The sequence below is a fragment of the Mesoplodon mirus genome (assembly GCF_964341445.2).
Source record: "Mesoplodon mirus genome assembly, chromosome: 5".
Lineage (NCBI taxonomy): Eukaryota > Metazoa > Chordata > Mammalia > Artiodactyla > Ziphiidae > Mesoplodon > Mesoplodon mirus.
The window spans coordinates 49,050,339-49,077,384 of NC_138980.1; the positions used below are offsets into that span (position 1 = coordinate 49,050,339).

A 27,046-nucleotide genomic window follows, 5' to 3' on the forward strand; every position below is an offset into this window, starting at 1 on the left:
CTTGCCTGTGAAAGGAGGAAATACTGTAGGCCAGCTTGGCACAGAGCAGCCTTTCAGCTATAATGGCTACCGTTCCATTCATTCATTCCAGAGACATTTCTTGAGCTCCTACCATGGTTCCAAGACTATTCTAGTGATGACATAAGCAGTAAACGAAGGCAAACAGACATAAGCTCTGCCCTCTTGGAGCTCATTACAGATATTGCCCAGCCTTCACCACAACATTGCAGTCTAGATGTTATTATCTTCAATTTCCTGATGAGGATACTGAGTGCTGCAGAGCTGAAGTGACTCTCTTACGACCTACAAATATAGGTGGCAGACCTGGGATTTGAACCTTGAATGTGGCAGGTGAGCAAAACCTTTGCTCATTCTACTAGTCCGTGGTGCCTCCATTCAACAAACATTAGAAGCCATTTCTCTGTTCCCCACAAGGGCACAAAACTTCTGTCTTGGAAGCTTCATCAGTTTCTTAATGGGAATATATTTTGTAGGCCCTTTCTCAAGTGCTGATTTTGCTGCAGGGCAAAAGGAGAAAGAACACGAAGCTGCTGGTTGCATGAGGGAAGTGGAGAGAAGGGGAAGCCCTCAACATATACCCTTCACCCCACTGACAATTTTGCCAGTGCTGATGAAATAAGTACTAACAAACGGGGAGACCAGTTTTTTCAGTCCTGGTAGGAACTTGAAAGTCTTAACTCTGTTTTTTGAGTACTTTGTGTCTAAGGCTCTGTTCCTACCCACCTGTCAATCTGTGCTGGTGATATTTGCAAAATCTGTTGCTATGGTTTGCTTAACTTAGACACACTAAAGGCCATAAGTGAAAGCCAGAGAGAGAGGAACCTCGTGTGGTGGGCATACACTTGTTGTATATGGAGCAAAATATACACAGTTTAGAAGCTCTTCCACCCCCTAATCCCAAAGGTGGGTCATCTACACATACAAATAATACACAGATGGCCATGCTAATTGTTTGCATCCTAGAATCTCAGGGTTAGAAACGACCTTTTAGAAGAACCTAGAAAGGTTCTCTAACCCAGGGTTATCCCAACCTCAGTACTATAGACATTTGGGGGGCAGTAATTCTTTGTCATGGGGGCTGCCCTGTCATCATAGGATGTTTAGCAGCATCCCTGGCCTCTATCAACTGGATGCCAGACACTGTCACATGTTCCCTGGGGGACAAAATCACCCCTGGTTGAGAACCACTGATCTGGCCTAACTCCCTAAACCCCTGTGCCCCAAACTGTTGGTGATCACAGTCACCTGAAGAATCTAAATCACAGAACAAGACAAAAGAAAACAACGACTACGAGCTGTTTACCATGCTCCCCCCCCCCCCCGCCTCCCCATACCTACACACTTGGAATCTCCAGGACTGAGGCCCTGGGACCTGAACTTTTAAAAGGCTTATGGACATCCAGATTTGGTCTCCACTGAGTCAACTGAAAATGCATTTCTTATTTATAACAGTCCTGAAGAGTAGTCCCTGTCGTCTGAAAGAGCACTAATAGTTAGAAAGTTCATCCTCATGTAGACATGTAACCTGCTTCCTCTGACTTGGCCCTAACCCTGCAGAGGGGAATTTGGGGGGGACGGTTGGCCCTTACATCATTGTGCATTCTTACCAAACTTAGAGGTTACCACGACAATTTTGTGAGACTCCCCAAACTCTTCTTCTCTCTGCTGGGAGATTCAAGAGTCTATTTTGAAAGTTGAGGGAAGCAGAGGGTAGGGGAGTTGGATGAAGGTGGTCAAAAGGTACACATTTCCAGTTATAAGATATATTCTGGGGATGTAATGTACAGCATGGTGACTACAGTTAACAATACCGTATTGTATATTTGAAAGTTGCTCAGAGTAGATCTTAAAAGTTCTCTTCACAAGAAAAAAAATTGTAACTATGTATAGAGATGGACGTTAACTAAAATTGTATTAATCATTTTACAATATATACACAAATCAAATCATTATGTGGCACACCTTCAAATTATACAATGTTATAGGTCAATTATGTCTCACTAAAACTGGAAAAAGAAAGGAAGAAATTCAAAGCTGAGACCTGAATCTTCAGGTCTCTGTTGTCCACCCTTGACCTTCCTTTCTCAAGGTCGTGAGCTAGGGCTGCCCTGGCTGTTGCCTGAAAGCGAGGGAAGAATTGAGGAAAATACAGAAAGCTGCTACATTTCTTTTTCTAAGGTGTCGTAGTACTCTAGGACAGTCCTAGTATTCTGTCTTTGAACACACAGAATTTACTTTAATGATTTTGTATTTCATGAATTTTTTGAAATTTAAGAAAATGAGTTGTCAATCTTTCTGGACCAATAGTACAACCTTATGCCCATAGTTAGCCTCCCACATTCTCTACAGTGTGCTCTGTGCACGACCTTGGACATGGTGAGGACAGCAGAGAACTAACCAGATTCTTATTTTCGTCTTCTCAGATATGAATGTAAACTGTTTATCCAGTGCAACAGTAAACACCCTTCTAACTTTTGCATGCAAATTGCCCTTTTAAAAAACTTGATTTTCCAAAGACACAGACCTACTTGAGAATGGACTTGAGGATATGGGGAGGGGGAAGGATAAGCTGTGACAAAGCGAGAGAGTGGCCTGGACACATATACACTACCAAACATAAGGTAGACAGCTAGTGGAAAGCAGACGCATAGCACAGGGAGATCAGCTCGGTGCTTTGTGACCACCTGGAGGGGTGGGATAGGGAGGGTGGGAGGGAGGGAGACACAAGAGGGAAGAGATATGGGAACATATGTATATGTATAACTGATTCACTTTGTTATAAAGCAGAAACTAACACACCATTGTAAAGCAATTATACTCCAATAAAGATGTAAAAAACAAAAAACAAAAAAAACCCCTTGATTTTCCAAAAATTAGATTTTCCCCCCTTTGGGGTCAGTAGTTTATTCAGTTTCTGAAGTAAAGGTGATCTATGTGACACCAAAAACTCCCAGATTAGTTCATTAGATTTTAAAACAGCTTTTGAAGCCTAATTTAGATAACATGAAATTCTCCTCTTTTAAGTGTACAAATCAGTGATTTTTATCAAAATCACAGAGTTGTATAACCATCACCAGAATATAATTTTAGAATATTTCATCACTCCCAAAAGACACCTCAGTATCATTTGCACCCCTGCCACACTAATATGACTTCTCTATAGATTTGCCTATTCTAGAAATTTCATGTAAATGAAATCATATAATATGTGGTCTCTTATGACTGGATTCTTACTCTTAGCATATTGTTTACAAGGTTCATCAAGTTGTAGCATGTATCAGTACTTCATTCCTTTTTATGGCTGCATAATATTCCGTTGTATGGATTACGCCACATTTTGTTTATCTATACATCAATTGCTGGGCGTTGGGGTTGTTTCAACTTTTGGCTGTTGTGAATAATGAATTTGTGTCTGGCTTCTTCTACTCAACATCATGTTTGTGATATTCATCCATGTATTACATGTACCATCACTTGTCTTCAAAATTTCTCCCCTTTTGCCAAATATCGAAGCTTTTGCTCTTGCCTCACTGAAATGTGATGGGTTAAGTTCAAGACAGGAAGAAACTAAACTTTAGCTGAGGCAGACATTATCTACATATGTAACTTATTCTAAAGGGAAGAAACATAGACCAAAAAGACCCCAAGTTTATCAACTATCTGTGAAGAAGGGAGTGGTAATGTCTCTTCTATTTAATTAAGAATGTTTTGTTGTTGTTATTCTTTCAAAGAAACCATTATTATTTTTTTTTAATTTGTGATTAGAGAGGGGCCCAACTGTTAACAAGAGTAAACTGATCCACAGACATCAGACAAAGTAGAGGTAAAGTTTTCAGTCAGCTCTGCCAAGGACGGGAGGCTGGCAGAGCTCTTCCTCCATCGTAGTTGCTCTAGGTGGCATTCAGTGCTGGTGACAGGAAACTCTGGTTTAGGGCTGAGGCAGCGCAGGGTTCTGAGGAAAAGGACGCATCCGGCATGTGCCTTATCACCTACTTCCTGCAAGGGGCTCAGAGGAAGTCACAACCACCAAGAACGGTGGAGTCTAAAGGGTCTCTGCTCCTGTCATTGCCATGCATAGGGGCACTGATCTGTGCAATGCAGCCAGGGTAGGTCAGGGAGGGGGCTTGTTCCCACGGGATATAGTCAAGGTCTCACTTTACCTTTTACTATTTTATCTAGAAAAATAAAGATGTAACAATAGAAAAAAATCATGCCAAGGGGGTAAAATACACAGATGGGAAGTATAGGGATGGGAGAATAGAACTTAACTCATATATTCCCTTACTAACTGTGTGTGCGTGCATGTGTATATGTGTATGTGTGCATGTGTGTGTGTGTGTGTGTGTGTCTATGAAGAAGCGTTCCTGCTCTAGTCCAGGCTATGCCACTGATTTACACTCAGTTTACTCCCCTGTAGCACAAAGGGGATGGACCAGATGTTCTTTAAAAGGAATTCTAACTCAGTCTATAACTCTATCAATACAGATGTTTCCTGATTAAATGTAGGAGCTTCAGTTTTCTCAGTTGTAAAATGACTTTTGCAAGATGGTTGGGAGAATTAAAGTGCATAAAACAGTTCCTGGAATATAATACCAGAACAAGGACTATTAGGACTATCATTAGATGTTAGTATCACATGCTATGGTATACCATCTGTTAGAAGTATTAATGCCATTGTCTGCTTTCATCTGAGACATGTTGACTGTTAGGAATTTACTCCTTTCTTTCTGTCCATATGATTTGAAGGGCACCTTACAGAAGATAATCTTGCTACACAGGGTAGGTTATTGTGAAAAAGAGGGACTGATAACTTATAGCTTGTTCACACCGCATTATAATTTAAGAGTGTCTCTGACAGATAGCCACTCTTCATTCTGGAGGTGGTTCATTTCTTTTCTTGAAAAAATCCTGGTATGGAGTCAGTACTGTATCTTTAATAACATCTTAGAATCATGGAAATATGATAAACCAATGTCTTAGATAAGGCTTCTGCCCAAAATTCAGGCCACCCAACGTATGCAATGCTGTAAAGTATAGAGTACCTGCTGACAAGGAATTCACCCTCTACCTAAATGTGTTACGACAGAAGAGAGACTGCTGAGGTCCGAGGCTGAGTGAAAACAGAGCCACTGGAGATGTCATGACATTGCACCACAAGGGTTCAAAGGTGTGGAAAAACCACATTCCACAGCTTGTGGGAGGGAAAGCCTGAGTGGCTTCTTAGAGGAGGTGCTATCCGAAGAATTGATAGGACACAATAGGAGATATTTTCTGTGGTTCCCAAACTTGGGTAAGACCCAGAATCACCTGGGTACCACTTCCTAAGCTTCTGACTGGTGAGGGCTGGAGTACTGGAATTTGTATTTTTTAAAAGCTCCCCAATGATGCTCATGATTAGCCAGCTTCTACAGCATATTTGTTAATTTAAAAACACTTCTTAAGCATTTGCTATATTCATTCACTCAATAAATATTCATTGAGCAACTACGTTATCATAGGTACAGTTCTGGAGTCCTGTGTACAGCAGGAACAAGGTAAAGGGTTTATATTCTAGTGGAGAAATATGCATGGGGCAGTATATCAGGAGATTTACTTAATAAAAATAAAATAAATCCATTTTTGGTCAATAATAATGAGTCAATCAATCTTTTAAGGGTCCTATAATTGTTAGATAAGGAGACACTAAATTCACCCCTGAAACAATTCAGCTGATGTTTCAAAAATCATACAATATAGGGACCCACTGAAGTTTGCCCTTATATTACCTAAGGAGGCAAAGAGGATTTGGTGAAGTAGTCTAGAATATTAATAAGGAGGAATGTTTCAACTGCCCTAGCAAGCAGAATGTATTTGTGTCTCCAAAGAACTGTTGTAAAATAGAAATCATCTTTTGCTAATCATTAATGTGGGCTGTTTTAGGTGCTCCATGGGCAATACTTCATTAACCAACGTGGGATTGAAAATAACAAAACTGCACTTGTTTAAACTCAGTATAATTCTTATTTAATTATAAGTTCTTATTGGTTAATTTAATAATTTATTATGTTATCCAATAACATAGGTGCTGAGTGGGCCACATATGCATCACAAGTTTGACTTGAAAAAATATAGGTTCCCACAAACTAACCCTGGAGAGTCTGATTCTGTAGGTCTGGGCTGGGGCCTGGGAGTCTGTATTTTTAAAAATTTCCCAGTGATTCTAATGTGTGATATTGGGAACCACAGGAAATAATTGTGTTGAGTCGAGGTGGAACCAAGGAGAAACCAGAGTCTAGTAATGACTCAGCTTAATTCCTCTTTCTCCATGAAATCTTTCTAATTCTTCTAGAATATTCTCAGAACTCTGAGGCCACTGAAAGCCTGCTGCATATGCTCAGTTTTTCTTAGATTATCCTCTGTTTCTTCTGAGTTTGTCTTGTTTCTCAATAGAGTCTAAAGCTTATTGAGATCAAAGACCCTGTCTCAAGTATCTCTATGTGCTTAGATCTGTGCTCAGCAAAATGGTAAGGTATGTGAGTTTATACTGAGAAATCCTAATAAAGGAAATGGTGCAGACGTCATAAAGGCAACAGATGCTGATTGAGACGGCTGACATCATACAGACTGCCTGTTCTGCATCCGTCACTGGTAAACACAAATAGTCTTTTGGAAAATCCACAAACTGGACTTGCCCTCTTTTTTTTTTTTTTTTTGGTATGCGGGCCTCTCACTGTTGTGGCCTCTCCCGTTGCGGAGCACAGGCTCTGGACGCGCAGGCCCAGCGGCCATGGCTCACAGGCCCAGCCGCTCCGCGGCACATGGGATCCTCCCAGACCGGGGCACGAACCCGCGCCCCCTGCATCGGCGGGCGCTATCTTCCCAGGTCTCCTTCTCTAAGCTCACCCCTAGCCACTGTCCAAACTGGTAATGGTCACCGGTTTGGGTGATCAACTGTCCCAGTTTGCCTGGGACTGAGGTGCAGGGGCTCTGGGGCCATAGGACTCTCAGTTTTAAAACTGGAACAGTTCCAGGCAAACCAGGATGAGTTGGTCACTCCAGCTTCATTCCATCCAGGAGAGGTTTGCAGTTTAAGATTCTTAAAGATAGGAAATACCTTCAAACCATAACTGGGAAATGGCAGGAACATGAAATGGCAGGAACAGGGCTAACATTTTGGCACAGAGAGACTGATGCCTCCATCAACCCAGGCCTACTGTTTTCTGGTCTCACTGGTGAGGCTTGTGTTGGGTGTGGGTCATTAACATCATGTGAATATTAGATTAACCTGGAGAGATTTTCCTCTAAATTACGAATGCCTGGACCCTACCCACTAGAGGTTTTCTTCTTTTTTAACATCTTTATTGGAGTATAATTGCTTTACAATGGTGTGTTAGTTTCTGCTGTATAACAAAGTGAATCAGCTATACATATACATATATCCCCACATCCCCTCCCTCTTGCGTCTCCCTCCCACCCTCCCTATCCCACCCCTCTAGCCCATTAGAGATTTTGATTTAATGAATCTGGGCTGGGACCTGGGCATTGGTATTTTGAAAATGTTTCCCAGGTGATTTTAATGTGCAGACAGGCCTGCGAACCACTGCTCTAAGCAAATACGCTGATAAATTGATTGATTTCCCTGTAGAAAGTTTTCTCTCAGTACCTCCATGCATTTGGTTTCTCTGCAAGGGCCCTAAATGTGCAATTTTCTGTGCTACTTTAAGTGTGGTGTATGGTTGGGTGCCAGTTAGCAAATTGTTACTGGTCCACCACCAGATAAAAAAAGAAATTGAGAGTAAGCATTTAGAATCTTTTTATAGCAATCAGACAGAGTAATTTTATGTTTAATGAATCTAATACTAATAAAAAATGGGACTTGCATTTTTTATGTCTTTGCTTCTTATTTTTCCTTTTTTTCTGATAATTCATTTTTATTGTATTTTACAAAATATAAGTCTGTGACAGATTGGGAATTAAAAACCAACCACAAAAAGTAGTCCATCACCACAGGTACTTTTAGAGGCACTGTTTTAGAATAACAAATGATCTTCTGATCCAGGAAGAGGTTTTACCTTGCATGCCAGTCAATTGATGGCAGCATCCTGGAGCACTGTTTTGAGAAGGATCCCAAAGCCATGAACTCTGATCAACTGTGTCAGCCACAGGGCCAGGAGCAGAGAGTGGCAGTATGAGTCTGGGTAATTGTCATCCCTGATTTAGTCCAGTACTCCTCTTGTACTCATTGAGAAACTGAGGCCCGGAAGGAAGAAGAGATGTTTCCGAAGTCACACGCTGAGTTGGAGCGAGAGCAGTGGCCAGGACCCAGTACTTTCCTCACTACACCACGCCTTCTCTCCCTTAATCCTGACACCCCTGTGTAAGGTCAGTCCTGCTTCCGGCACCGTATGGCTCTCAAGAAGAATGGTTGCATGAAAAATAAGTTAAAACAAGTGGTGTATTTCCTCTATATCCACACACAGCCAAACCAGGCTGAATCTGAGGCACAGGCACCCCTGACCCAGCCAGAGATGCAGGCAAGGAAGACCAGCACCACAGCTCCCCAGGGCCAGCCATCACAGCCCGAAAGACCACCCACGGAAGTTGTGGTCACGGTCACACGTGAATACCAAGGCCTTTGATCCTCTCCAGGTTTCTTATACTGATGTATGCTAACCCTGTGAACCCCCAGAATACTTTTACCAGACATGGACACCACTGTTAATCCAATATGTCAACTCACTGCATTAGCACAAAGCACAGAATGGCTGAAAAAAAGTAACACAATTCATTTTATTTGAAGTTAAAAGACAGTTTAAGGAGACTTACTGTGTCCAAAAGAAGTTTCTCAGCTTTGTCTCGGCTGATACTCTTATTGTACCACCTGAAAGCAGGAAAAAGTCATAGATCAACGACATTTTAAAAAACTTCATTATTTACTTATGAAAGATAATTAATGCCAGAAAAGTTTTTGTTCTTTTTGTTTCTACCAATGCTTTCAAACTCAAAAGCAAAAGCATGAACCATTTCCAGGTAATAAAATGTTTAATTGGAACAAATGAATCAGAATTGGTGAAATGTTGATAATTGTTGAAGCTGGGTTTTGGGTACATGGAGGTTCATTATATTTTTCTCTCTATTTTTGTGCATGTTGGAAATTTTCCACATTAACATTTTAGAAAACATTTATCTTCTGCTCTATTTTGTAAGTCAGTGGGTGGTTATTAGCAGGATGATGCTAGGGCAGCTGTAAAAATTTAATATAAATTTGAAAGTGTAGCAAATATCCTTTTAAAACAATTGCAGTATTTTCCTCTGTAAGACTGGTTTTCAAGATCTTCTGCAAAATAATTACGTTTTTTTCCCAGCTGCACAAAAGCTCCTGCACAAATGACATTGACAGTGTCTCATAAGGCTAGTTTATCTTTGTAAAAAATGCAAATGTAGAAAAACCTTAGGCATTCCTGTTATTCCTTGTCAAAGGAATGCTAAATTTATTTGCTGAAAAAACTAAAAAAATTTAATGGATGTAATCTGCTAAAAGTAAGGTAAACATTCACATATTTTCTACTTTTACAAAGCGAACTAACCTGAGATTGAGCTTCAAAGTTGGTTTAAAAGGAAAATGTGTCACAGGGTTCATTTGATGACACGATATTGTTTAATTTTGTGTTTCTGATTTTATCATACAGCTGTTTTAATTTCTTAAGATTTCTGGCTTATTTTCTCAGGATAAGTGTCTCATTTCTTCTCTGGAGAAGTTTTAAAATCAAATTTTCTATAAGTAATTTGAATAATAGATTAAATGTATAAATAAAAAAAGAAAGTAGAGATACTTCTTGATTTTTGCTACCGAAGAATAGATCTTAACCTGAAATAATTCATGTCAGACACCTTTAGGAACCAATGCAGTGTGAAGGAATGATTTGGATAATGGGGAAAAGCAAATCTAAGTACACTATGGTTTCAATGTCATTTTTATAGTTTGATTTCATTAACATATGTAGTGCTAAAGCTCTTCTTCATACATCTGAGCATTTGAAACTAGCAGTCCAGCTCCTTGCCTGGCTGGCCATTAATCTGTATGTGTGGCATATCATACTCAAGCAAGCAACAACAGATGACATGTAACATAAATGCAGTGTAGTATCATTCTTGGAATTTTAATGAATGATGACTCTAAACTAGAATTATACAAGTTATACAAAGATGCTAACTGACTTTTCATAAAGTTTCCATTAAAACAGCCTCGATATGAACTTTGGCTTCCTGAGTATGCCCTGATTAGTCTCTTTTGCATTAGCTGTAGCTAGGCTGAAATCATATCTCTGGTCAGTCGACTCTATCAAAGTTTGCTGGGGGGAAAGCTCCAGCCATACTCTGGTGAGAACTTTAAGACTGCAAAGAATATTTAGCTGATGTGTAGCTCACCTATCATGTGTCAGAAAGTGTTATCAGCAGGTTATGGGACTTGCCCAAGGTCAATAATGAGCTAGTAAGGCGTAGCCAGAATGTGAACGCAGCCATTCTGGCTCCAGAGTCCATGCTCTTACCACCACCATAAAGAGCCTGTAACTATCATATACCAGGGACTTAAGGAAAAACAATACCAGGCTCCCTCTCTCCCCCCAGAAAATCCTAGTTTGCTATGCTGTAGCCCCCAGCTCTACAACTTTCAGGGGTTACACCTGTCAGATAGAGTTTTTGCGATCTGCAAACTCCTAAGGAACGTAATCTTCGCACTATTTATCATGTGCATGTTCTCACATGGGTCCTTCTTTCCCTATCTATATTTTAATACAAAAATTAAATGTGTAATGGATAAGTTTGAAAGAGAAATGAAATGGAGTGAAATAATTTATATTCTTTTACTACCCATACTCCCTGTATCTTCTAAAGTAGAGCTCTTCAAACTGGAGCATGTCCAAACAGGAGCATTATTTTTATAATTTTGTTGTCTGGTGAAAAAACAACTAAAAAGTGGTAAAAAAAAAAAAAAAAAGAATGTGAGTGGTTTTTTAGGGTTGAAGTTTTTCAGTGTTGTTAACACTTGAACCATATCCTGGCCTCCCTGTCCACTTATTAGGTTAGAGGAGACAGAATGATCATCAGTTAACAATCAGTTGTGGAAATTAATAAGCCTAGGGGGAGAGAAGTTCTGGGTGGGGAAGCAACACCACTTACGAAACTTGTTTGGTTATTTGAGAGTAGCCACAAATAAGGGAATTAGTGGATTCATCTGAGCTTTTTAAAAAAAACTGTTCTAAATTAATTGGATTTACAATGTTGTGTTAGTTTCTGCTGTACAGCAAAGTGAGTCAGGCATACATATACATATATCTACTCTCTTCTAGACTCCATTCCCATATAGGTCATTGTAGGGCACCAAATAGTGTTCCCTCTGCTATACAGTAGGTTCTTATTAGTTATCTTTTATATATAGTAGTGTGTATATGTCAATCCCAATCTCCCAATTTATACCCCACTTTCCCCCTTAGTAACCATAAGTTTTCTACATCTGTGACTCAATTTCTGTCCTGTAAATAAGTTCATTTGTGCCATTTTTTTAGATTCCACATAAGAGTGATATCATACGATATTTCTTTCTCTGTCTGACTTACTTCACTTCATCTGAGCTTTTGAACGCATGCAACTGGATGGTACTTTCCAACTCAGTGGGCTCTTAGAACTTATTTAGTTGAAGCCTGACAAATATGCTTCATCTTATGTGTCAGCTCTGATCAGTTAGTGCTGGCTTCCTGGAGCTGTGTGGCCAGTCTGAGCTCAAGGAGTAAGAATGTCACTATCTAAGAGTGTTGTCTGCCCTGAGTTCAGGCACAGGGAGGGAATGTCAGCAAGAGGGCCACGCTTTGCTTTCCTTCATCTTACCTGACCCTTCAGTTTAAGGAAAAGGGATCTGAGATCCAACCTGGTGAAGAAACTTGCCCAAAGTCATGTCCCCAAACCACGGCAGGAGACCTGAAGCCAATCAACTTACCAACCCATGATCATGTTCCTGGGGTACAATTTTGAGTTCTTATGCAGATATCTAGACAATGTTAAGTTCAAGGAAAAAAGTAATCATATTGGGCCTTTTTTTTTGGTATACCCAGATATAATAACTATCTGGATGCTTGTTTATGAGTCATTTAATTATCTAGCTACGATTCCATATCTGAAATGCAAACTGACAGAGTGCAGAATAGAGTTCACAGACTGTTTTGTTTGTATGCTGTAGTGTTTCATTTTAAAAGTGACTTAAAATATCTTCAAGAGGGGGAATATACCTTTTTTGTGCCCCAAGCTCCAGTATTCCCTATGGCCTTATACTCTGTTGGAAGTTTGAATGTGCCCCTTCTACCATAAATGAAGAAATTCTGATTAAAAGTAAAAAACCAAAACAAAAAGAAAACTTCCCAGCCTAGTGATCATTTGAAATAAATACCTAATTTTTTCTAAAGGTGTTGACTGTAAAATAATAAAAGAATTTTATTCTTTAAGCATGTCTCATATATTTCATTACAGTTTGAGTATTCTTGGAAGTGATGACTCCTGTTAGCTGAGGGAGGGGCTTCTCTTACCTACTTGATCAAAATGAATCTCAGGTTGAGAGACTCTTCAGAAAATGATAGTTCTTCACTATAGAATCTGTTAGAATTTCAGCAATAAATAACTTGACCACATTTGAACTAATAAGAACACAAATGAGTTAATAGAAGGTTTCATTAGCTAGCATTCTTCAACCCTGGTATCTTAAGCTTGATGAGTACTTAAAATTTTATCTCTAAATGATTTTGAACTTAGAGAAAAGTTGTAAAATGCTGTGAAAGAACTCCCACATATAGATGAACCAATTGTTGATATTTTACACATTTGTTTTACATTCTGTCCAGATAGATAGATAGAGAGATAGGTAGATAGCTATAGATAACTAGATTTTTTGAGCCATTTGAGAATAGACTTTTACCCCTAAGTACTTCAGTATGTGTTTCTAATAAGTAGAATATACACTTGTATAACCATAGTACAATTACCAAAATCATGAAATTTAACATTGATACAATACGATTACCTAATTTTAGACCTTATTCAAATTTTATCAGTTGTCTCAATAATATATTTTGTAACTTTTTTTGGTTTGCTTTTTTATGGTTCAAGATTGATCCAGGATTACTGGTGCATTTAGTTACCCCATCTCTTCAGTTTTTTAACGTGGACCAATTTCTCAGCCTTTCATGTCTTTCATGATATTAACATTTTTGTAGAGCACAGGGCAGTTATTTTGTAGACTATCCTCAGTTTGGATTTGTCTATTATTTCCTCATGAATAATTCAGGTTATGCATGTTTGGGCAGCAATGTCACAGAAGTGATGTTGTGTCCTTCTCAGTGTATCACATCAGGAGATGCATGGTGTCTGCTTGCCCCATTATTGATGTGAACTTGGATCATTTAGTTAAGATGGGATCTACCAGATATTTCCTCTTTGTTATTAGTAAGTGGTTTGTGAGAAGATACTTTGAAACTATGTAAATATCAAACTTTCACCACCTATTTGTGACACTCATTGATGATTTTTGCCTGAATCAGTTGGTACTTTGAGTTATAAAATGGTGATTTTTAAACTTTATTGTTCCTTCTACATTCATTAGTTGGCATTTTGCTGCAAGAAAGAGCTTTTTTCTCTTCTTGCCCATTTATTTATTTACTTACTTATCTATCAAGCTATTTATTTATTATTGATTTTTTTATTTTACTCAGTGGATTGTAGTCCCTTACTGTCATTATTTATTTTGATACTCAAATTATCCCAGATTTAATCAGAAGGAGCATTTTTAAACTGACTTCTGTGATCTTTCAATATGTTCACATTATTTAACAAAAAAATATTGGGGGGTACTTCTTTACTTTTTGATGCATCAAAATGTTCCAGTTTCATCTTTGTTCTTTCCCTGCCCCGACTCTGAATCCCCAAGCCATTTCTCCAAGAAGTCCTAGTTCTTTTTAGTGGGAAGTGTTATTTAAAAACCAAGATCTGGGGCTTCCCTGGTGGCGCAGTGGCTGAGAGTCCCCCTGCCGATGCAGGGGACACGGGTTCGTGCCCCGGTCCGGGAAGATCCCACATGCCGCGGAGCCATGGCCCGTGGGCCCGTGAGCCATGGCCGCTGAGCCTGCGCGTCCGGAGTCTGTGCTCCGCAACGGGAGAGGCCACAACAGTGAGAGGCCCGCGTAGAGAAAAAAAAAAACAAAAACAAGATCTGAGTGTACACATTGCTACTGTAGTATTATTGTTTCTGGGCCTTCCAGCAGCTGAGCTAGGAAATACATGTACATGGTGAGTACATTGTACTCTACACTTGAATTTTATTAAACATTAAGTAATTCCATTAAAATTATATCCATGTGGGGCTTCCCTGGTGGCACAGTGGTTAAGAATCCGCCTGCCAATGCAGGGAACACAGATGTGAGCCCTGGGCCGGGAAGATCCCACATGCCGTGGAGCAACTAAGCCCGTGCGCCACAACTACTGAGCCTGCACTCTAGAGCCCATGAGACACAACTACTGAAGCCCATGCACCTAGAGCCTGTGCTCCGCAATAGGAAAAGCCACTGCAGTGAGAAGCCTGCACACTGCAACGAAGAGTGGCCCCCACTCGCCGCACCTAGAGAAAGCCTGCACACAGCAACAAAGACCCAGCACAGCCAAAAATAAATAAATAAATAAAATAAAATAAAATAAAATTATATCCATGTGAACTCTTCTTTTAAATGCCAGCTTGAAATAAACAACACAAGCTAAGCAGATATTTAATACCTATATTTTTGTCTGCTATCTTGGTATTGGAAATATGGCATTAAACCATGTTTTAAGTCAGTTTGTATTTGATCCAGTGTTCATGGTGTTTTTTCCTTCTCAAGTAAGATAAATATTCCTGGGATTCCCAGAAGAACCTTTTCCTTTGACCACAGTTATGTGCAGGCATCTGAAAATCATCCCTTAGATAAAAGGGGAGATGAGAACACATACCCTCCCCCTTCTATTTAAAGTGACCCTCGGGATTTCCCTGGTGGTCCAGTGGTAAAGAATCCCCCTTACAATGCAGGGAATGCGGGTTCGATCCCTGGTCAGGGAACTAAGATCCCACATGCTGCAGGGGGCAACTAAGCCCATGCACCACAACTACTGGGCTCATGCGCCTCAACTAGAGAGCCTGCGGGCCACAAACTACAGAGCCCAAGCACTCTGGAACCCGTGCACCACAACTACAGAGCCCATGTGCCCTGGAGCCTGTGCACCACAACTAGAGAGAGAAAAAAACCCGTACGCCACAACTAGAGAGAAGCCTGCACACTGCAACGTAAGATCCCGCATGCCGCAACTAAGACCCGATGCAGCCAAAAATAAATAAATAAAATAAAGTGACCCTCGGGCTTCCCACGTGGCGCAGTGGTTAAGAATCCACCTGCCAATGCAGAGGACACAGGTTCGATCCCTGGCAGGTGTAGATCCCACATGCCGCAGAGCAACTAAGCCCATGTGCCACAACTACTGAGCCTGTGCTCTAGAGCCCGCGAGCCACAACTACTGAGCCTGCCCGCCACAACTACTGAAGCCCGCATGCCTCGAGCCCATGCTCTGCAGCAAGAGAAGCCACCACAATGAGAAGCCCACGCACTGCAATGAAGAGTAGCCCCCGCTCGCCACAACTACAGAAAGCCTACGCGCAGCAATGAAGACCCAACGCAGCCAAAAATAAATAAATTAAATAAATAAATAAATAAAAATACCTTTCTAATAAAAAAGTAAATAAATAAAGTGACCCTCAACTGTTTACTTAGGGATCAGAGTATGGGGGGAGAAGAAAGCAGGTCAAGAAGAGAAAATGTCTGGTATTTTAATAATCAACCAATAATTCACTCCTAATGTAAGAGGACTCCTTAGCACCATATTTTTGGAAAACAAATAAAATATCTTACTCGTAGGTTTCCAGGTTATTTGGAGACTTTTTCACCAGATAACTGCTTGGTACGTATCCTTCATGCCTGTTAAAAGGGAAATTAGTGTTTAGATTAATGTAGAACTAATTTCACATCTCCATTTCATAGGTTTAATCAACTAAAAGTCATTTAAAGATGAAGTCTCATGTTATTTAACGTTTGGGATAAGACATTTTAAAATTTTCAAATAAAAGAATTGCTAAAAATAACAACCTGCTATCTGTTAAAGTCTATGTAGATTTTACCACTAAAATATGAATCATAATAAATAAGAAGTGGTTACTTTAATAGCTCTGCTTGCTAATCTCTTCATTGTGAAATTTCCTTTGTTGGAAAAAAGATTAATGTTCAGTCTCTATTTTCTATTAGGAAACATTTGTGTGTGTGTGTAATAATCAGTATTTTTTCCGCTTTAGTGTTAGTGTTTTACAGTCGGGAAACCAAAATAAATAAAACATAAAGAATTACTTTCCAACCACAGGTCCCAAAAGATACTGCCAGTCAAACTTGTGAGCTTTTAATTCAAGGCCTCCCTAATATTTTTTGTTAAATGAGCTCCTTCAAACATAAATGGTAAAACATGAGAAAAAAAGGATAAAATCATGCTGGATTTGGGGTTGGGGGTTTCTTTTGAGCAGGAATAAATTATGTATAAACAAAGACATATGGATTAAGAGACTAATAAGAACATCAAAATACCTTACACCTGTGTGTAGCTTTGTACTTTTCAAAACACTATCGCATTTAATACTGCAAGGTGAGAACAGTGTCTCCTTCACTCTCTAGGCCTCTGACTCCGTACCTGTAAAATGAAGGACCTAACCTAGATCCCATGTAAAATCCTCCAGACCCTGCAATCTATAAAAAGATGTCTCATAACTTCTTGCTGTTTACTCTATCACCTGTTTTAATTTTTGTATAAGGCCATTTTGTAATCTAGTGACTTATGTTTTTTTGTTTTGTTTTGTTTTTTAAGATTTTTTTTGATGTGGACCATTTTTAAAGTCGTTATTGAATTTGTTACAATATTGTTTCTGTTTTATGTTTTGGTTTTTTGGCCGCAAGGCACGTGGGACCTTAGCTCCCTGACCAGGGATCGAACCCGCACCCCCTGCAGTGGAAGGCGAAGTCTTAACCACTGAACCGCCAGGGAAGTCCCTAGTGATTTATGTTTAATGGGAAATGTGTAATCTATTTCACAGAATTGTTCTGAGGAGTGAAGAAATCAAGAATGGTGATATCAAATATGGGATATCTCATATCTTGTACCCATGGCTGACCTGACCTTGCTAGTCAATTATGGCATGCTTTCTTTGGAGAACTGAACACCCAGCCTCAGAATCATTCTTAACCCAGTGCTCAAGGCAGTCAGTGCCAACTGATGGGAGTCAACTTGTTCTCAAGTTTGCTATTTCTTTTATGTCCTTCTTTTGGCATTCCTTTTAATTATGTCTGTTTTTGCCACACCATATGTTTACAATTATATTAGTAGGTCAAATACTATTTTCACTTTCATGTAGAATGACTGTGTTTTAATATGCCAGCCAAAGCTGGGTTATCTACAAAATGATGATAATTGTCTTCACTTGTGTGTAGGTATAGACTTTACAAAGCCATTTCACTTTCTTCATCTCACTGATTTTCTCAACACTCTGAGATGGAAAGCTGATATTATCATCTGCATTTTACAGATAAGGAAATGGATTCACAGAAGTTCAGTGACTTTTCCAAAGTCCTGTACAACAAAAGCAGCTGATACTCAAGCCCAAGTCTCCTTTTTCCCCATCTTGTGTACTTCCTGCTTCACCAGGCTATTACAAAGCAAACTGGGGAAATTCCCCTATGCCAGATTGGCCTCTGGTATGTCCTCTCTGATGCCCTTTGAAGTGCAGAGTTGAGCCTTTCCATGGGCCAATGAACAAAGGGTAAACTGTCATTTGGGGAAGTGAGACCTAGGAGAAGAAATTTCCTGGCACATTAGTTGTGCTAAAGAAATGTCAGTTGATTGAAGGGATGAATTTCTGAGTAAGTTCCTCTGGTGTTTGTAGAGCCAGGCAGTCTTGAACCTGTTTCTGCTATGGGCCTCCCCATAACAGGCAAAGAGAAGGTAATGTGACTGGTTTTGTTTGTTTCCCCCAGTCAACTACAGAGAGAGGTTCCAGATGAGGGGCTTTGGCGTCTGTTCTCAGCTAGCAAGAGACATTGCCTCCAAGATCACAGTGCTTGATCTAATCTTGTCTTATACCTCTCCCTCACTTCCCCTGCAGTGGAGTTGATAAGGCTACTTAAAGAAATGGTGCCTTGAAAATGTAAGTTTTGATATATATGAAAAGTAAAGCCTTGGGCTTCCCTGGTGGCGCAGTGGTTGAGAGTCCGCCTGCCGATGCAGGGGACACGGGTTCGTGCCCCGGTCCGGGAAGATCCCACATGCCACAGAGCGGCTGGGCCCGTGAGCCATGGCCAGTGAGCCTGCACGTCCGGAGCCTGTGCTCCGCAACGGGAGAGGCCACAGCAGTGAGAGGCCCGCGTACCGCAGGAAAAAAAAAAAAAAAAAAAGTAAAGCCTTAACCCTAAAGATATTTGTGTACCTCTTTTTTTTTACTCAACGATTGGTCCTTTTTTTGTTGTTAAGTTTAATGATACCCAGTGTTGGCACTCGAATACCCTGTTGGTGGGAATTTGGCAAAATTTTTGAGGGATTTATGTTTCAAAATTAAGACTTCACATAGTCTGACTCACCAGTTCCATAGTTAAAAATGTGAGATATATTTTTTTTCCAAAGAAAAAAATTTTTTCAAAAAAATTTTTTTCAAAAATATATAAATTTCAAAAGATTACCAAGATACACAAGCATGAGTAATACAAGATCTTCACTGAGCAACCTGGAAACTAAATGTCCCACTATAAAATATTGTCTAAATATTTATAACGCAAGTATACATTCTAAAACTATGCAATTATTTAAAGAATAAGGTAGATTTGTATGTGCTGATATGAAAGTATCTCTAAGATACATCATTAAAGGTTAAAAGCAAGGTGAAGACCAGAATGGACCACATTAGTGCAAATGAAAAAAGGATGTATTTGTATATGTATAACTTTTTTGCTTAGGATGCACAAGTAACTTAATAATGAATACTTTTAGGACTGATGTGCGGGCAAATGGAGGGTGGCTTATTTTTATGTATATTTCTCACTATTGTTAGTCTTTTATTTTTATATATAAAACATGAACATAGGCTATCCAGATGTTGCAATGATGGAGTGTTTTCTTTTTCTTTTTAAAATATTTTTAAACTAATAATAACCTCACGCTTTGAAAATGTTTAAACCCTTAATATTAATATAGAAAGGTGTTAATTGCAGTGTTGTTAATATTTGCAAAATATTAGAAACAACCTAAGCATCCAAGAAGGGAATTTGCTAAATTATGGCACACTTTTATGTTGGATTTAGGCAATCACTGAAATCATCTTCTGGAGATGATTCTGGAGACTATTCCAGGGCATAGGCAAATACCTCTGATATTTAAAGGAAAAAAAGAAAGCCTTATAAAGCAGTGTGAATCTGATAACTTTAAACTAAGCACTAGTATCTAAGTCATATACATCCCAGAGCATTCTGAAGGTCAATAACAGTAATTTTCCTATATTTCAGATCAGAGGAGGGGTCATAAGATTTTTTTCATTCAAAAGTCCTATAGTGGGCAAACTGTATTTGCACAACTTTATTTTCTCCATGCATCATTCGGATGGCTAGTTCAAAGGCAGTTGGTTTAACTAAATCTTTAGTATTTTTTTCCCGATGCTTCTTAATGTAACCACCAATCTGCACCATCTGTACGCACCTTTTCTTTCCTCCAAAAATAAGACCCTCACAATGGGATGTACCTTCAACCTCACTTAAACACTCAAGAACAATGGTGCTTTGTGGAACAAGTTGCCATTCTCCCAAACTGTGGATGTCAGTGGAAGAACCCAGGAGATTTTTAGATGAGTTTGGAGGCTGGGAGTGCTTGATGGGGTGCAGGGAGCCAGTATAGCAAGTGACTGCCTCCCAGCCACTTCTGAGAAGGGCAAAGACCCTTTTCAACTACTTCTTCCTTCCTCCTCCTGCCTCTGCTCTCCTCTCCTAACTCAGTGCCGTGGTCCTGCTGAGAGAGGTAGGACAATCATTCCAGTATTTCTTTGTTCCCACCTCACCTCAAAAACTGGGACAGCAACCACGAAGGTGCCTTACCCATTCCTGTCCTGAACTCTCCACCAGTGAATCTCGGAACTGTCCAGCAGGTAGTACTCCTCATTGCGTTGTAGCGTGAGTTCCTGTGGATCATTCGTTTGGTAGTCATACAAGGCAATGACCAAGGTTTCTTCAGGTTCCCGAAGTAACTGCTGGAGGAGGGACACAATAAAATCAAGCAAAGATGTAGAAAGGAGGTAAACTGTGGAACGAGGTCAGCAAGTTCCCGAGCTGTAACTTGCTCTTGGACCTATGCCAGGCCAGACACCGGTTCCTACAGTCCATTGGGGGTATTTGCTGAGGCCATTTGCCTGCCTAGTTGGCTTTCTTTATGAGTTAGGCTTATGGTGCTGAATAGGACACAAAGACATTCAATACCTGGAGTTCATTGCCTCTCCCATTCTATGTGGTAAATTCTGACCCCAGTGAATTCCCAGCGGCTGTGCTTTTCACAAAAGTCTGCTTGTTTCTTTCCTTGAACCATGTCACAATTCACAGCCTCTCTGCCAGAAGCATCACATTGTTCGCAAAGGGGATGAAGTCAACACTAAATCATTCAGTCCATGCTTTTCTGATTTTATTTGTGGGCTTGTCCAGATCCATAGAATCATAGACTGTTGGAGCTGGAGTGCCTCTGAGAGATCATTTGATCCATTCTTTTGTTTAGAATAGGGAAACTGAGGCCCAGATGGAGAAATGGATGTGGCCAAGTTTAGCAATTGAGTTAGCCTTATGCTTTCTCTACTATATCATGTGGGACCCCTTGTTCCTCTTGTGGGCTCTCTTGCCTATGTCTCTACTTTTCAGTACGTTTCTTAGGAAGAGATATTGAGATATGAAGAGGAGACTGTAAACAATCACAAGAGTTCAGGGTGGGCACACCTGCTACAGGTTGGCAGACTTTGTGAGACAGAAAACATGGGAAGAGATTGAGATTATTGGCTAGAATGAGATTCGGTGATGGGAAATCATAAGTTCTCTGAGTACATTGAAGCAATCGGTGGCATACACATACTGGAGATTAAAAAAAAATAATTGTCCTACTGATACAGTGTCTCATCCCAGCTGAGCCCAGATGGGAATTTGAAGTCAAGATTATCTGTGGAGCTTGTGGGGTGATATATTGGGAACTACAGATAAGAGTTGTTGGGCCTGAGGCTCTCACCCTAAGAGCCAGTGGAGGAAGGAGTTGTTGAAGGGCACCTGAAGATAAAGAAAGGATATGGTATGGTATTCATCTCATTATAGGCCCAACTGATTAATTATTATCAAGAGAAAGGTCAGAGCAGGGTTCTTAAACCATGTAGAACCTTTCCATAGGGGACATTTTGGACATCTATGGCAGTGTTTCAAAGGTCACGAAGGTTGAGGTGTGCTACTAGCATTGAATGGGAGAGGGTCAAGGATGCAAAACTCTCTGCAGCATCCCACATCCTGTCCAACTTTTCAATGTCCTGTTAGACATTCACGTGGTGAGCAGCCTGCTTACAACAATAATATACAATAACACTCTGAGCCTAGATCCTACCTCAACCCTGTAGGAAGCACTTGGTTTCCTAGGAGTGCAACCACCCTTTACATTGAGGGAAGATCACACTTTGTTTAGTTCAGAACTTGACCAAGAGTTGTTTGCCATTTTGGAAAATCGTATCACAGATGGTAATACTAGTTTTGAGTCACTGATACTACATTCCTGTATCAGTTGCATTTGAGCTGCCAAATCCAGCAGGATTCAAATACAGGTGCATTTTATTTTATTATGTTGTCCAGTATAGCCAGGCCCCAATATTTGTATATAAAAACATATATGGGGACTTCCTTGGTGGCATAGTGGTTAAGAATCCTTCTGCCAATGCAGGGGACACGGGTTCGATGCCTGGTCTGGGAAGATCCCACATGCCGCGGAGCAACTAAGCCTGTGCGCCACAACTACTGAGCCCACGTGCCTAGAGCCCGTGCTCTGCAACAAGAGAAGCCACCACAATGAGAAGCCTGTGCGCCTCATCGAAGAGCAGCTCCTGCTCGCCGCAACTAGAGAAAGCCTGCACGTAGCAACAAAGACCCAACACAGCCAAAAATAAATAAATTTATTTATTTTAAAAAAGATCAATAAAAGTATAGCTTCTCTAGATGCCAACTCAAGATGCCATCACTCATTTGAAGACAGAACATGAAGGTGAAGGGAGAAGTGAATTCAAGTAATTCAAGATAAAAGAAATGTTACTGTGGATTTAGACGTATGGTTGAAGCTACAGCTGTAATTCCAAAAGCCCTGTGGTTGGAGTGCTAGAACAGTATAGAGGCTTTCTCCTCCAAGAAATCTGAGAAGCCAAGTGGTGGGGTCCAAGGGGAGATGGATAGGCCCTGTTTTCTGACTTTCACCTTCACTGATAGTGAAAACCAGACAGGAGCAAACCAGTCTAAGGTGCAGAAGTGCGGGTTTAGGTGGGACTGTGGGGGGAACCCCCGACAAGCCAGGGCAGGGGGATTCCGAACCATGTTTTCCAGGGTGATGGTGAAATATTCTTTAGAAGATGAATGAAATAAAAAGGGAGAGAGCTCATTTTCTGCTACAATTTCAGTCCACTTCTTTCCTGTTGTGAGGAAGGGGGCTGACGACAAATCTGAAAGCCAGCCCGCTTTTGAGTGACGTAGAACTTCCCTTATGGGGAAGCTGCCAGTCTTTGAAATGTCACCATATTGGCTGGAGGGAAAAAGCAGAGCTCATTCTTCAGGAAGAAGCATGAGGAAGCTGAATCAGTAGGTTCTAGAATGAAGGGTAATTACTCAAATGTGGATATTGGTGCTGGTGTTACCGTAAAGGGAGGGCTTAGGTTGATCTTTCTCCTTTTTTTTTTTTTTTTGTTTGTCTTCTTAACTAAGTAGCTTCCTGAGAGTTGACTTGGTATCACCTAAGTCTTGTAAGTCAGTATATTAGACCAATGTGTCTCAAACTCCATTGTGCCTCAGGATCACCTGGAAGTTTATTAAAATGCAGATTACTGGGCTCCTCCCCTAGAATTTTGCATGTAGTAAGTCTGGGGTGGGGCCTGAGAATTTGCATTTTTAACAAGCTCCCAGGTGATGCTGATGCTGCTGGTCCATGGACCACACTTTGAGAACCACCACTCGGGTTCAAGACCACCACACCAGAAACTGCATCCTACTAGCTTGACTACTAAGTTACTGAATGGCTTTGGGAGAACCTCTCATGGGACTTGCTTTCCCAAGCTTTCACATGAGAATAAAACTATAACCCTCTGAAGTGGCTAGAGAAGATAGTGAGTTTCAAAATAGCTGGTAAAAGTGTGGATGTGCTTTGAAGAATAAAAGGTATTCTCAAACGTATGCTTCCAAAATGACTGTATGTCAAAGGGTGGGGTAAATACACATTTTATATAGCTGTGAACTGTTATTATGCCCCAACCTAGTCAGGTGCCTGGCTGCACAGTTTGTTACCAATAAGTGTTTGCTGAGTGAAGGCAGTGGGGTGAAGATCTGGTGGCTTTTACCTGGACACACCCACGAGACAATTCAGGCCCGAGAAACCCATGGTGTTGAGTTCAGCTGCATCACCACAAATCTGCTGCATCTGCCAGGCATTTGAGAAACCTGGGCAGATGGGAAACACAAGTGGGACCACACCAGAGCTGTAGCCCGCGGCGCCGCCGGCCCACCGCGCCCGGACCTCGTGCTCTCACTCACCCTGTTGTCTTCAGGAGTAGGAGGAAGAGGCTTCTTTGAAGCTGAAATGAGAAAAACAGAAGAAGAAAATGAGCATGAAACCGAATGTGCCCAACTAAAGGTGAGCGGCAGGGGGCTTTTCAGAGAAAAGGGGCCCCAAAGAGAACAGCAGGAGGGGAGGGTGAGACACAGGGCCTGGGTTTTTTCTCTTTCAGCCTGCTCATTCCCAATCTTGTTTTCCAGGAGACACCAGAGACTTCCAGAAGCCAATATCTGGGCCCCGCTTCCTGTATCCCCAGGAAAAGCCTCGCCCAAAGGGGCTGACATCGGTTCTCAGTGTGTGTCCTTCCCAGTGGGCATGGAGCCTTCCACGAAGGCATCTCCACCTGTTAAACCAAGACTTGGAATTGGTGACTCAGGGGGACAGTGACTCACTGGTTTCCTGATGCCCCTGTGGGCTTCAGGAGGGGGTGGATGAAGTGAGAGGTCGTCGTGCTGCTTGTTGAGAGGGCTGGAATCCACTTTCAGTCAGTTATCTTAAGGACTCCGAGTATTTGTTCTTGCTGACTCCCCCAGACAACACCCCAACACCCCGCTCTGTTTATCTCTTTGTGTCTCCACGGCTTCTTCTCTCTGTGTCTCTTTCTTCTTTCCTCCTTTCTCTTCTCTTCTTTCTCTCCCTTTCCCTCTCTCTTCCCTTTCATCTCTCCATCTGTGTCTCTCAGCATTTGTCCTTTGAGGCACTAAAAAAGGTCAAGCCTGGAATCAACGGACCTAAGTTGTGTGTCTGTGTGTCTGGGAGGATGTGTGATATGGGAGGCAGTGCCCAGGCTTCTGCTCAGTTCAAGGACTTCTTTAACAATTAGAGGTAAACAGGGAGTGGGCTGCATCTACAGGCAGCGAGTGCCTCATCTCTGCAACGGGTTGACTTGGAGGTGGGCAGCCTGTGTCAGGGATGTAGTAAGAAGAGATTCACACATTGACACTGGAGCCCAACCCTTGTGCTAACTCCTTAAGCAAGGGCAGGATTGGGTATTGGGTGTGCAGTTAACAGAGAAGAAGGAGACATACATAATAGGAAACATGGTTCCTATTCGGCACTCAGCTTGGAGCCAGGAGCCAGGTGTCCTAACCCCAGCTCCACCACACACAAGCTGTGTGGACTTGAGCCCCTTCCAGCCCTGAGCATTCTGTGCCTGGTCTCTCCTTCTTCTTCCTCTGGCCTTGGTCTTGCCTTTCTTCCTCCCTCTCTGGGTGAAGCTCGTATGTGGTGAGATCGGGGCCAGTTCTGGTTTCAGATGTAAGTGCTGCTGTGCATTGGGTATAGCAGAGTCTGTTTAAAACTCAACCACCTCTGCTACTTCCCAGACAGACACACACATACTATCTCGGCTTCAGACCCTTCTGTCCACAAATGGGAAAGGCTCAGAGACACAATTACCATTTATTGCAAGCTCACTAAGTGCCTGCAGCTGCGCTAAGAGCTTCCCCACCCACACTGAGTCTCCCAGCAACCCCACAAAGTAGCTATTTATTCTCATAATCCCCATTTTACAGATGATGAGACAGGCACAGAGACTCAGAAAGGTTAAGTAACATATATGAAGTCACAGAGCAAGGACGTGAAGGGGCTGGGACTCACACCAGGTGTTTTTCATCCTGAAGCCCTGTGCTCTTAGACCCTGCTTGGTACATATGCCCAACACTGGGAATTCTACAAGCCTTCACTCAGAGTAGATGATCACATGCTACGTGCCCAGTGCAGTGTGCTTCTTCAAAAGTCTGCTCTCAATTCTGTTGAAACTATGGTGCATGATGTTATTTAAACCAAGTCAGAAGAAGGGAAAGCGAGGACAGGCTCAGATGAGGAGATGGTGGTACACTGCAACTCAAAAGCAGGAGCATCAGCAGGGTGCAGTGGTTAGACCCTGGCTTCATGTGGGGAGGAGCTTAGCATGACCAGTCCTACCCTGGTGAGTCATTCAGATGTTCCTCCCACCTCCATCATGTGTGTACCACTCAGTGGAGGGAAATACTGTCTGCCTTGGATAGGAACAGCTGCTACATGCATAGTGGAAATTGCAAAACAGGAACATAGATTCAAAGAATTTCAGAATTGGAAATGGGCTTAGAGAAGATTTCATCTTAGGACCCCTAAAACTTCCCCTTCCATTTTAGAGATGAGGATATTAGGGTCCTTGATGGCCAAGTGACCCATCCAAGGACCTACAGCAAGGTGCTGGCAGGAATTTGGAGACCACTCTGGCCTTGGAAAGAGCTTTCAGTCACTGAGGCAAGCCCACACCATCCTGTTCTTGTGGTTGATTCCACTCATATAAAACCTTCCATTTCTTTTTCATGAGATACTGACCTTCATGAGGATGGTCCACAGGGCTAATGCAGGGGATCACTCACCTCTAAAACTAGGTAAATATTCTTCTGGGCCAAGGGACTGGTAACCTTGAACTTTCTCTCCCAAGGTAGAGGGTGAGAAGTAGTTGTTTTTAAAGTGACACTAAGAGGGTCTGTAACTCAGGAAGCCACAGAAAACCCAGCCACGTGTTACATTTAGCACATCCGCCTTGGGCTGTCAATCTGAGGTATTAGGTTTTAGTGCAAAAAAGAAACTGATGGATGAGAAAAGCTAAGTAGGGTAAGAGAGGTTGAGAGGAGAGGGCTATGGAAACCATCCACATGATCCATCATTCCTAGTCAACAATGGCTTTGCAGAGCACCTCCTCGCTGTATGACCTTGAGCATATTGAAGTCCTCAAGCCTCCTCTTCCTTTAACATCATACCATCTACCCCAGATGGTCATGAGGAATGAGAGTGTAATGTACGTAAAAGTGCATCAGAGTGGAGTTGCCCTTCACTGGGGGTTCAGGTCCCAAAGTCATCACATAAGATAAAATCGAGGTGCACTCCAATCTCTAGGACCTGGGTCTTTGACCTCAAAGGCCAAAAAACAATATCTTTTGTTTTTGCTGTGCAGTTAGGCTGTGGGGAGAAGCCACATTGTAAGATGAGCAGTTTTTTTGGTTTTACTTTCTTCCCCCTCCAAGTGTATAGAATTCAACTTGTGTAATTGAACATGTGTTATATGATGCCACTGTAATAGATAATATTA

General features: G+C 41.4%; 1 protein-coding gene across 2 annotated transcripts in view; it reads right to left on the reverse strand.

Moving 5' to 3' along the window:
* Window positions 1-27,046, reverse strand: part of ITK (IL2 inducible T cell kinase) — a gene marked incomplete at its 5' end in the record, with an annotated part of 67,075 nt that overhangs the window by 14,948 nt on the left and 25,081 nt on the right. For both annotated transcript variants that reach the window (XM_082622657.1, XM_082622656.1), the window contains 4 exons: window positions 8,827-8,881; window positions 15,975-16,040; window positions 20,235-20,386; window positions 23,940-23,980. In XM_082622657.1, the coding sequence (XP_082478783.1) occupies window positions 8,827-8,881; window positions 15,975-16,040; window positions 20,235-20,386; window positions 23,940-23,980 (314 nt within the window). The remainder of the gene's footprint in view (window positions 1-8,826; window positions 8,882-15,974; window positions 16,041-20,234; window positions 20,387-23,939; window positions 23,981-27,046) is intronic.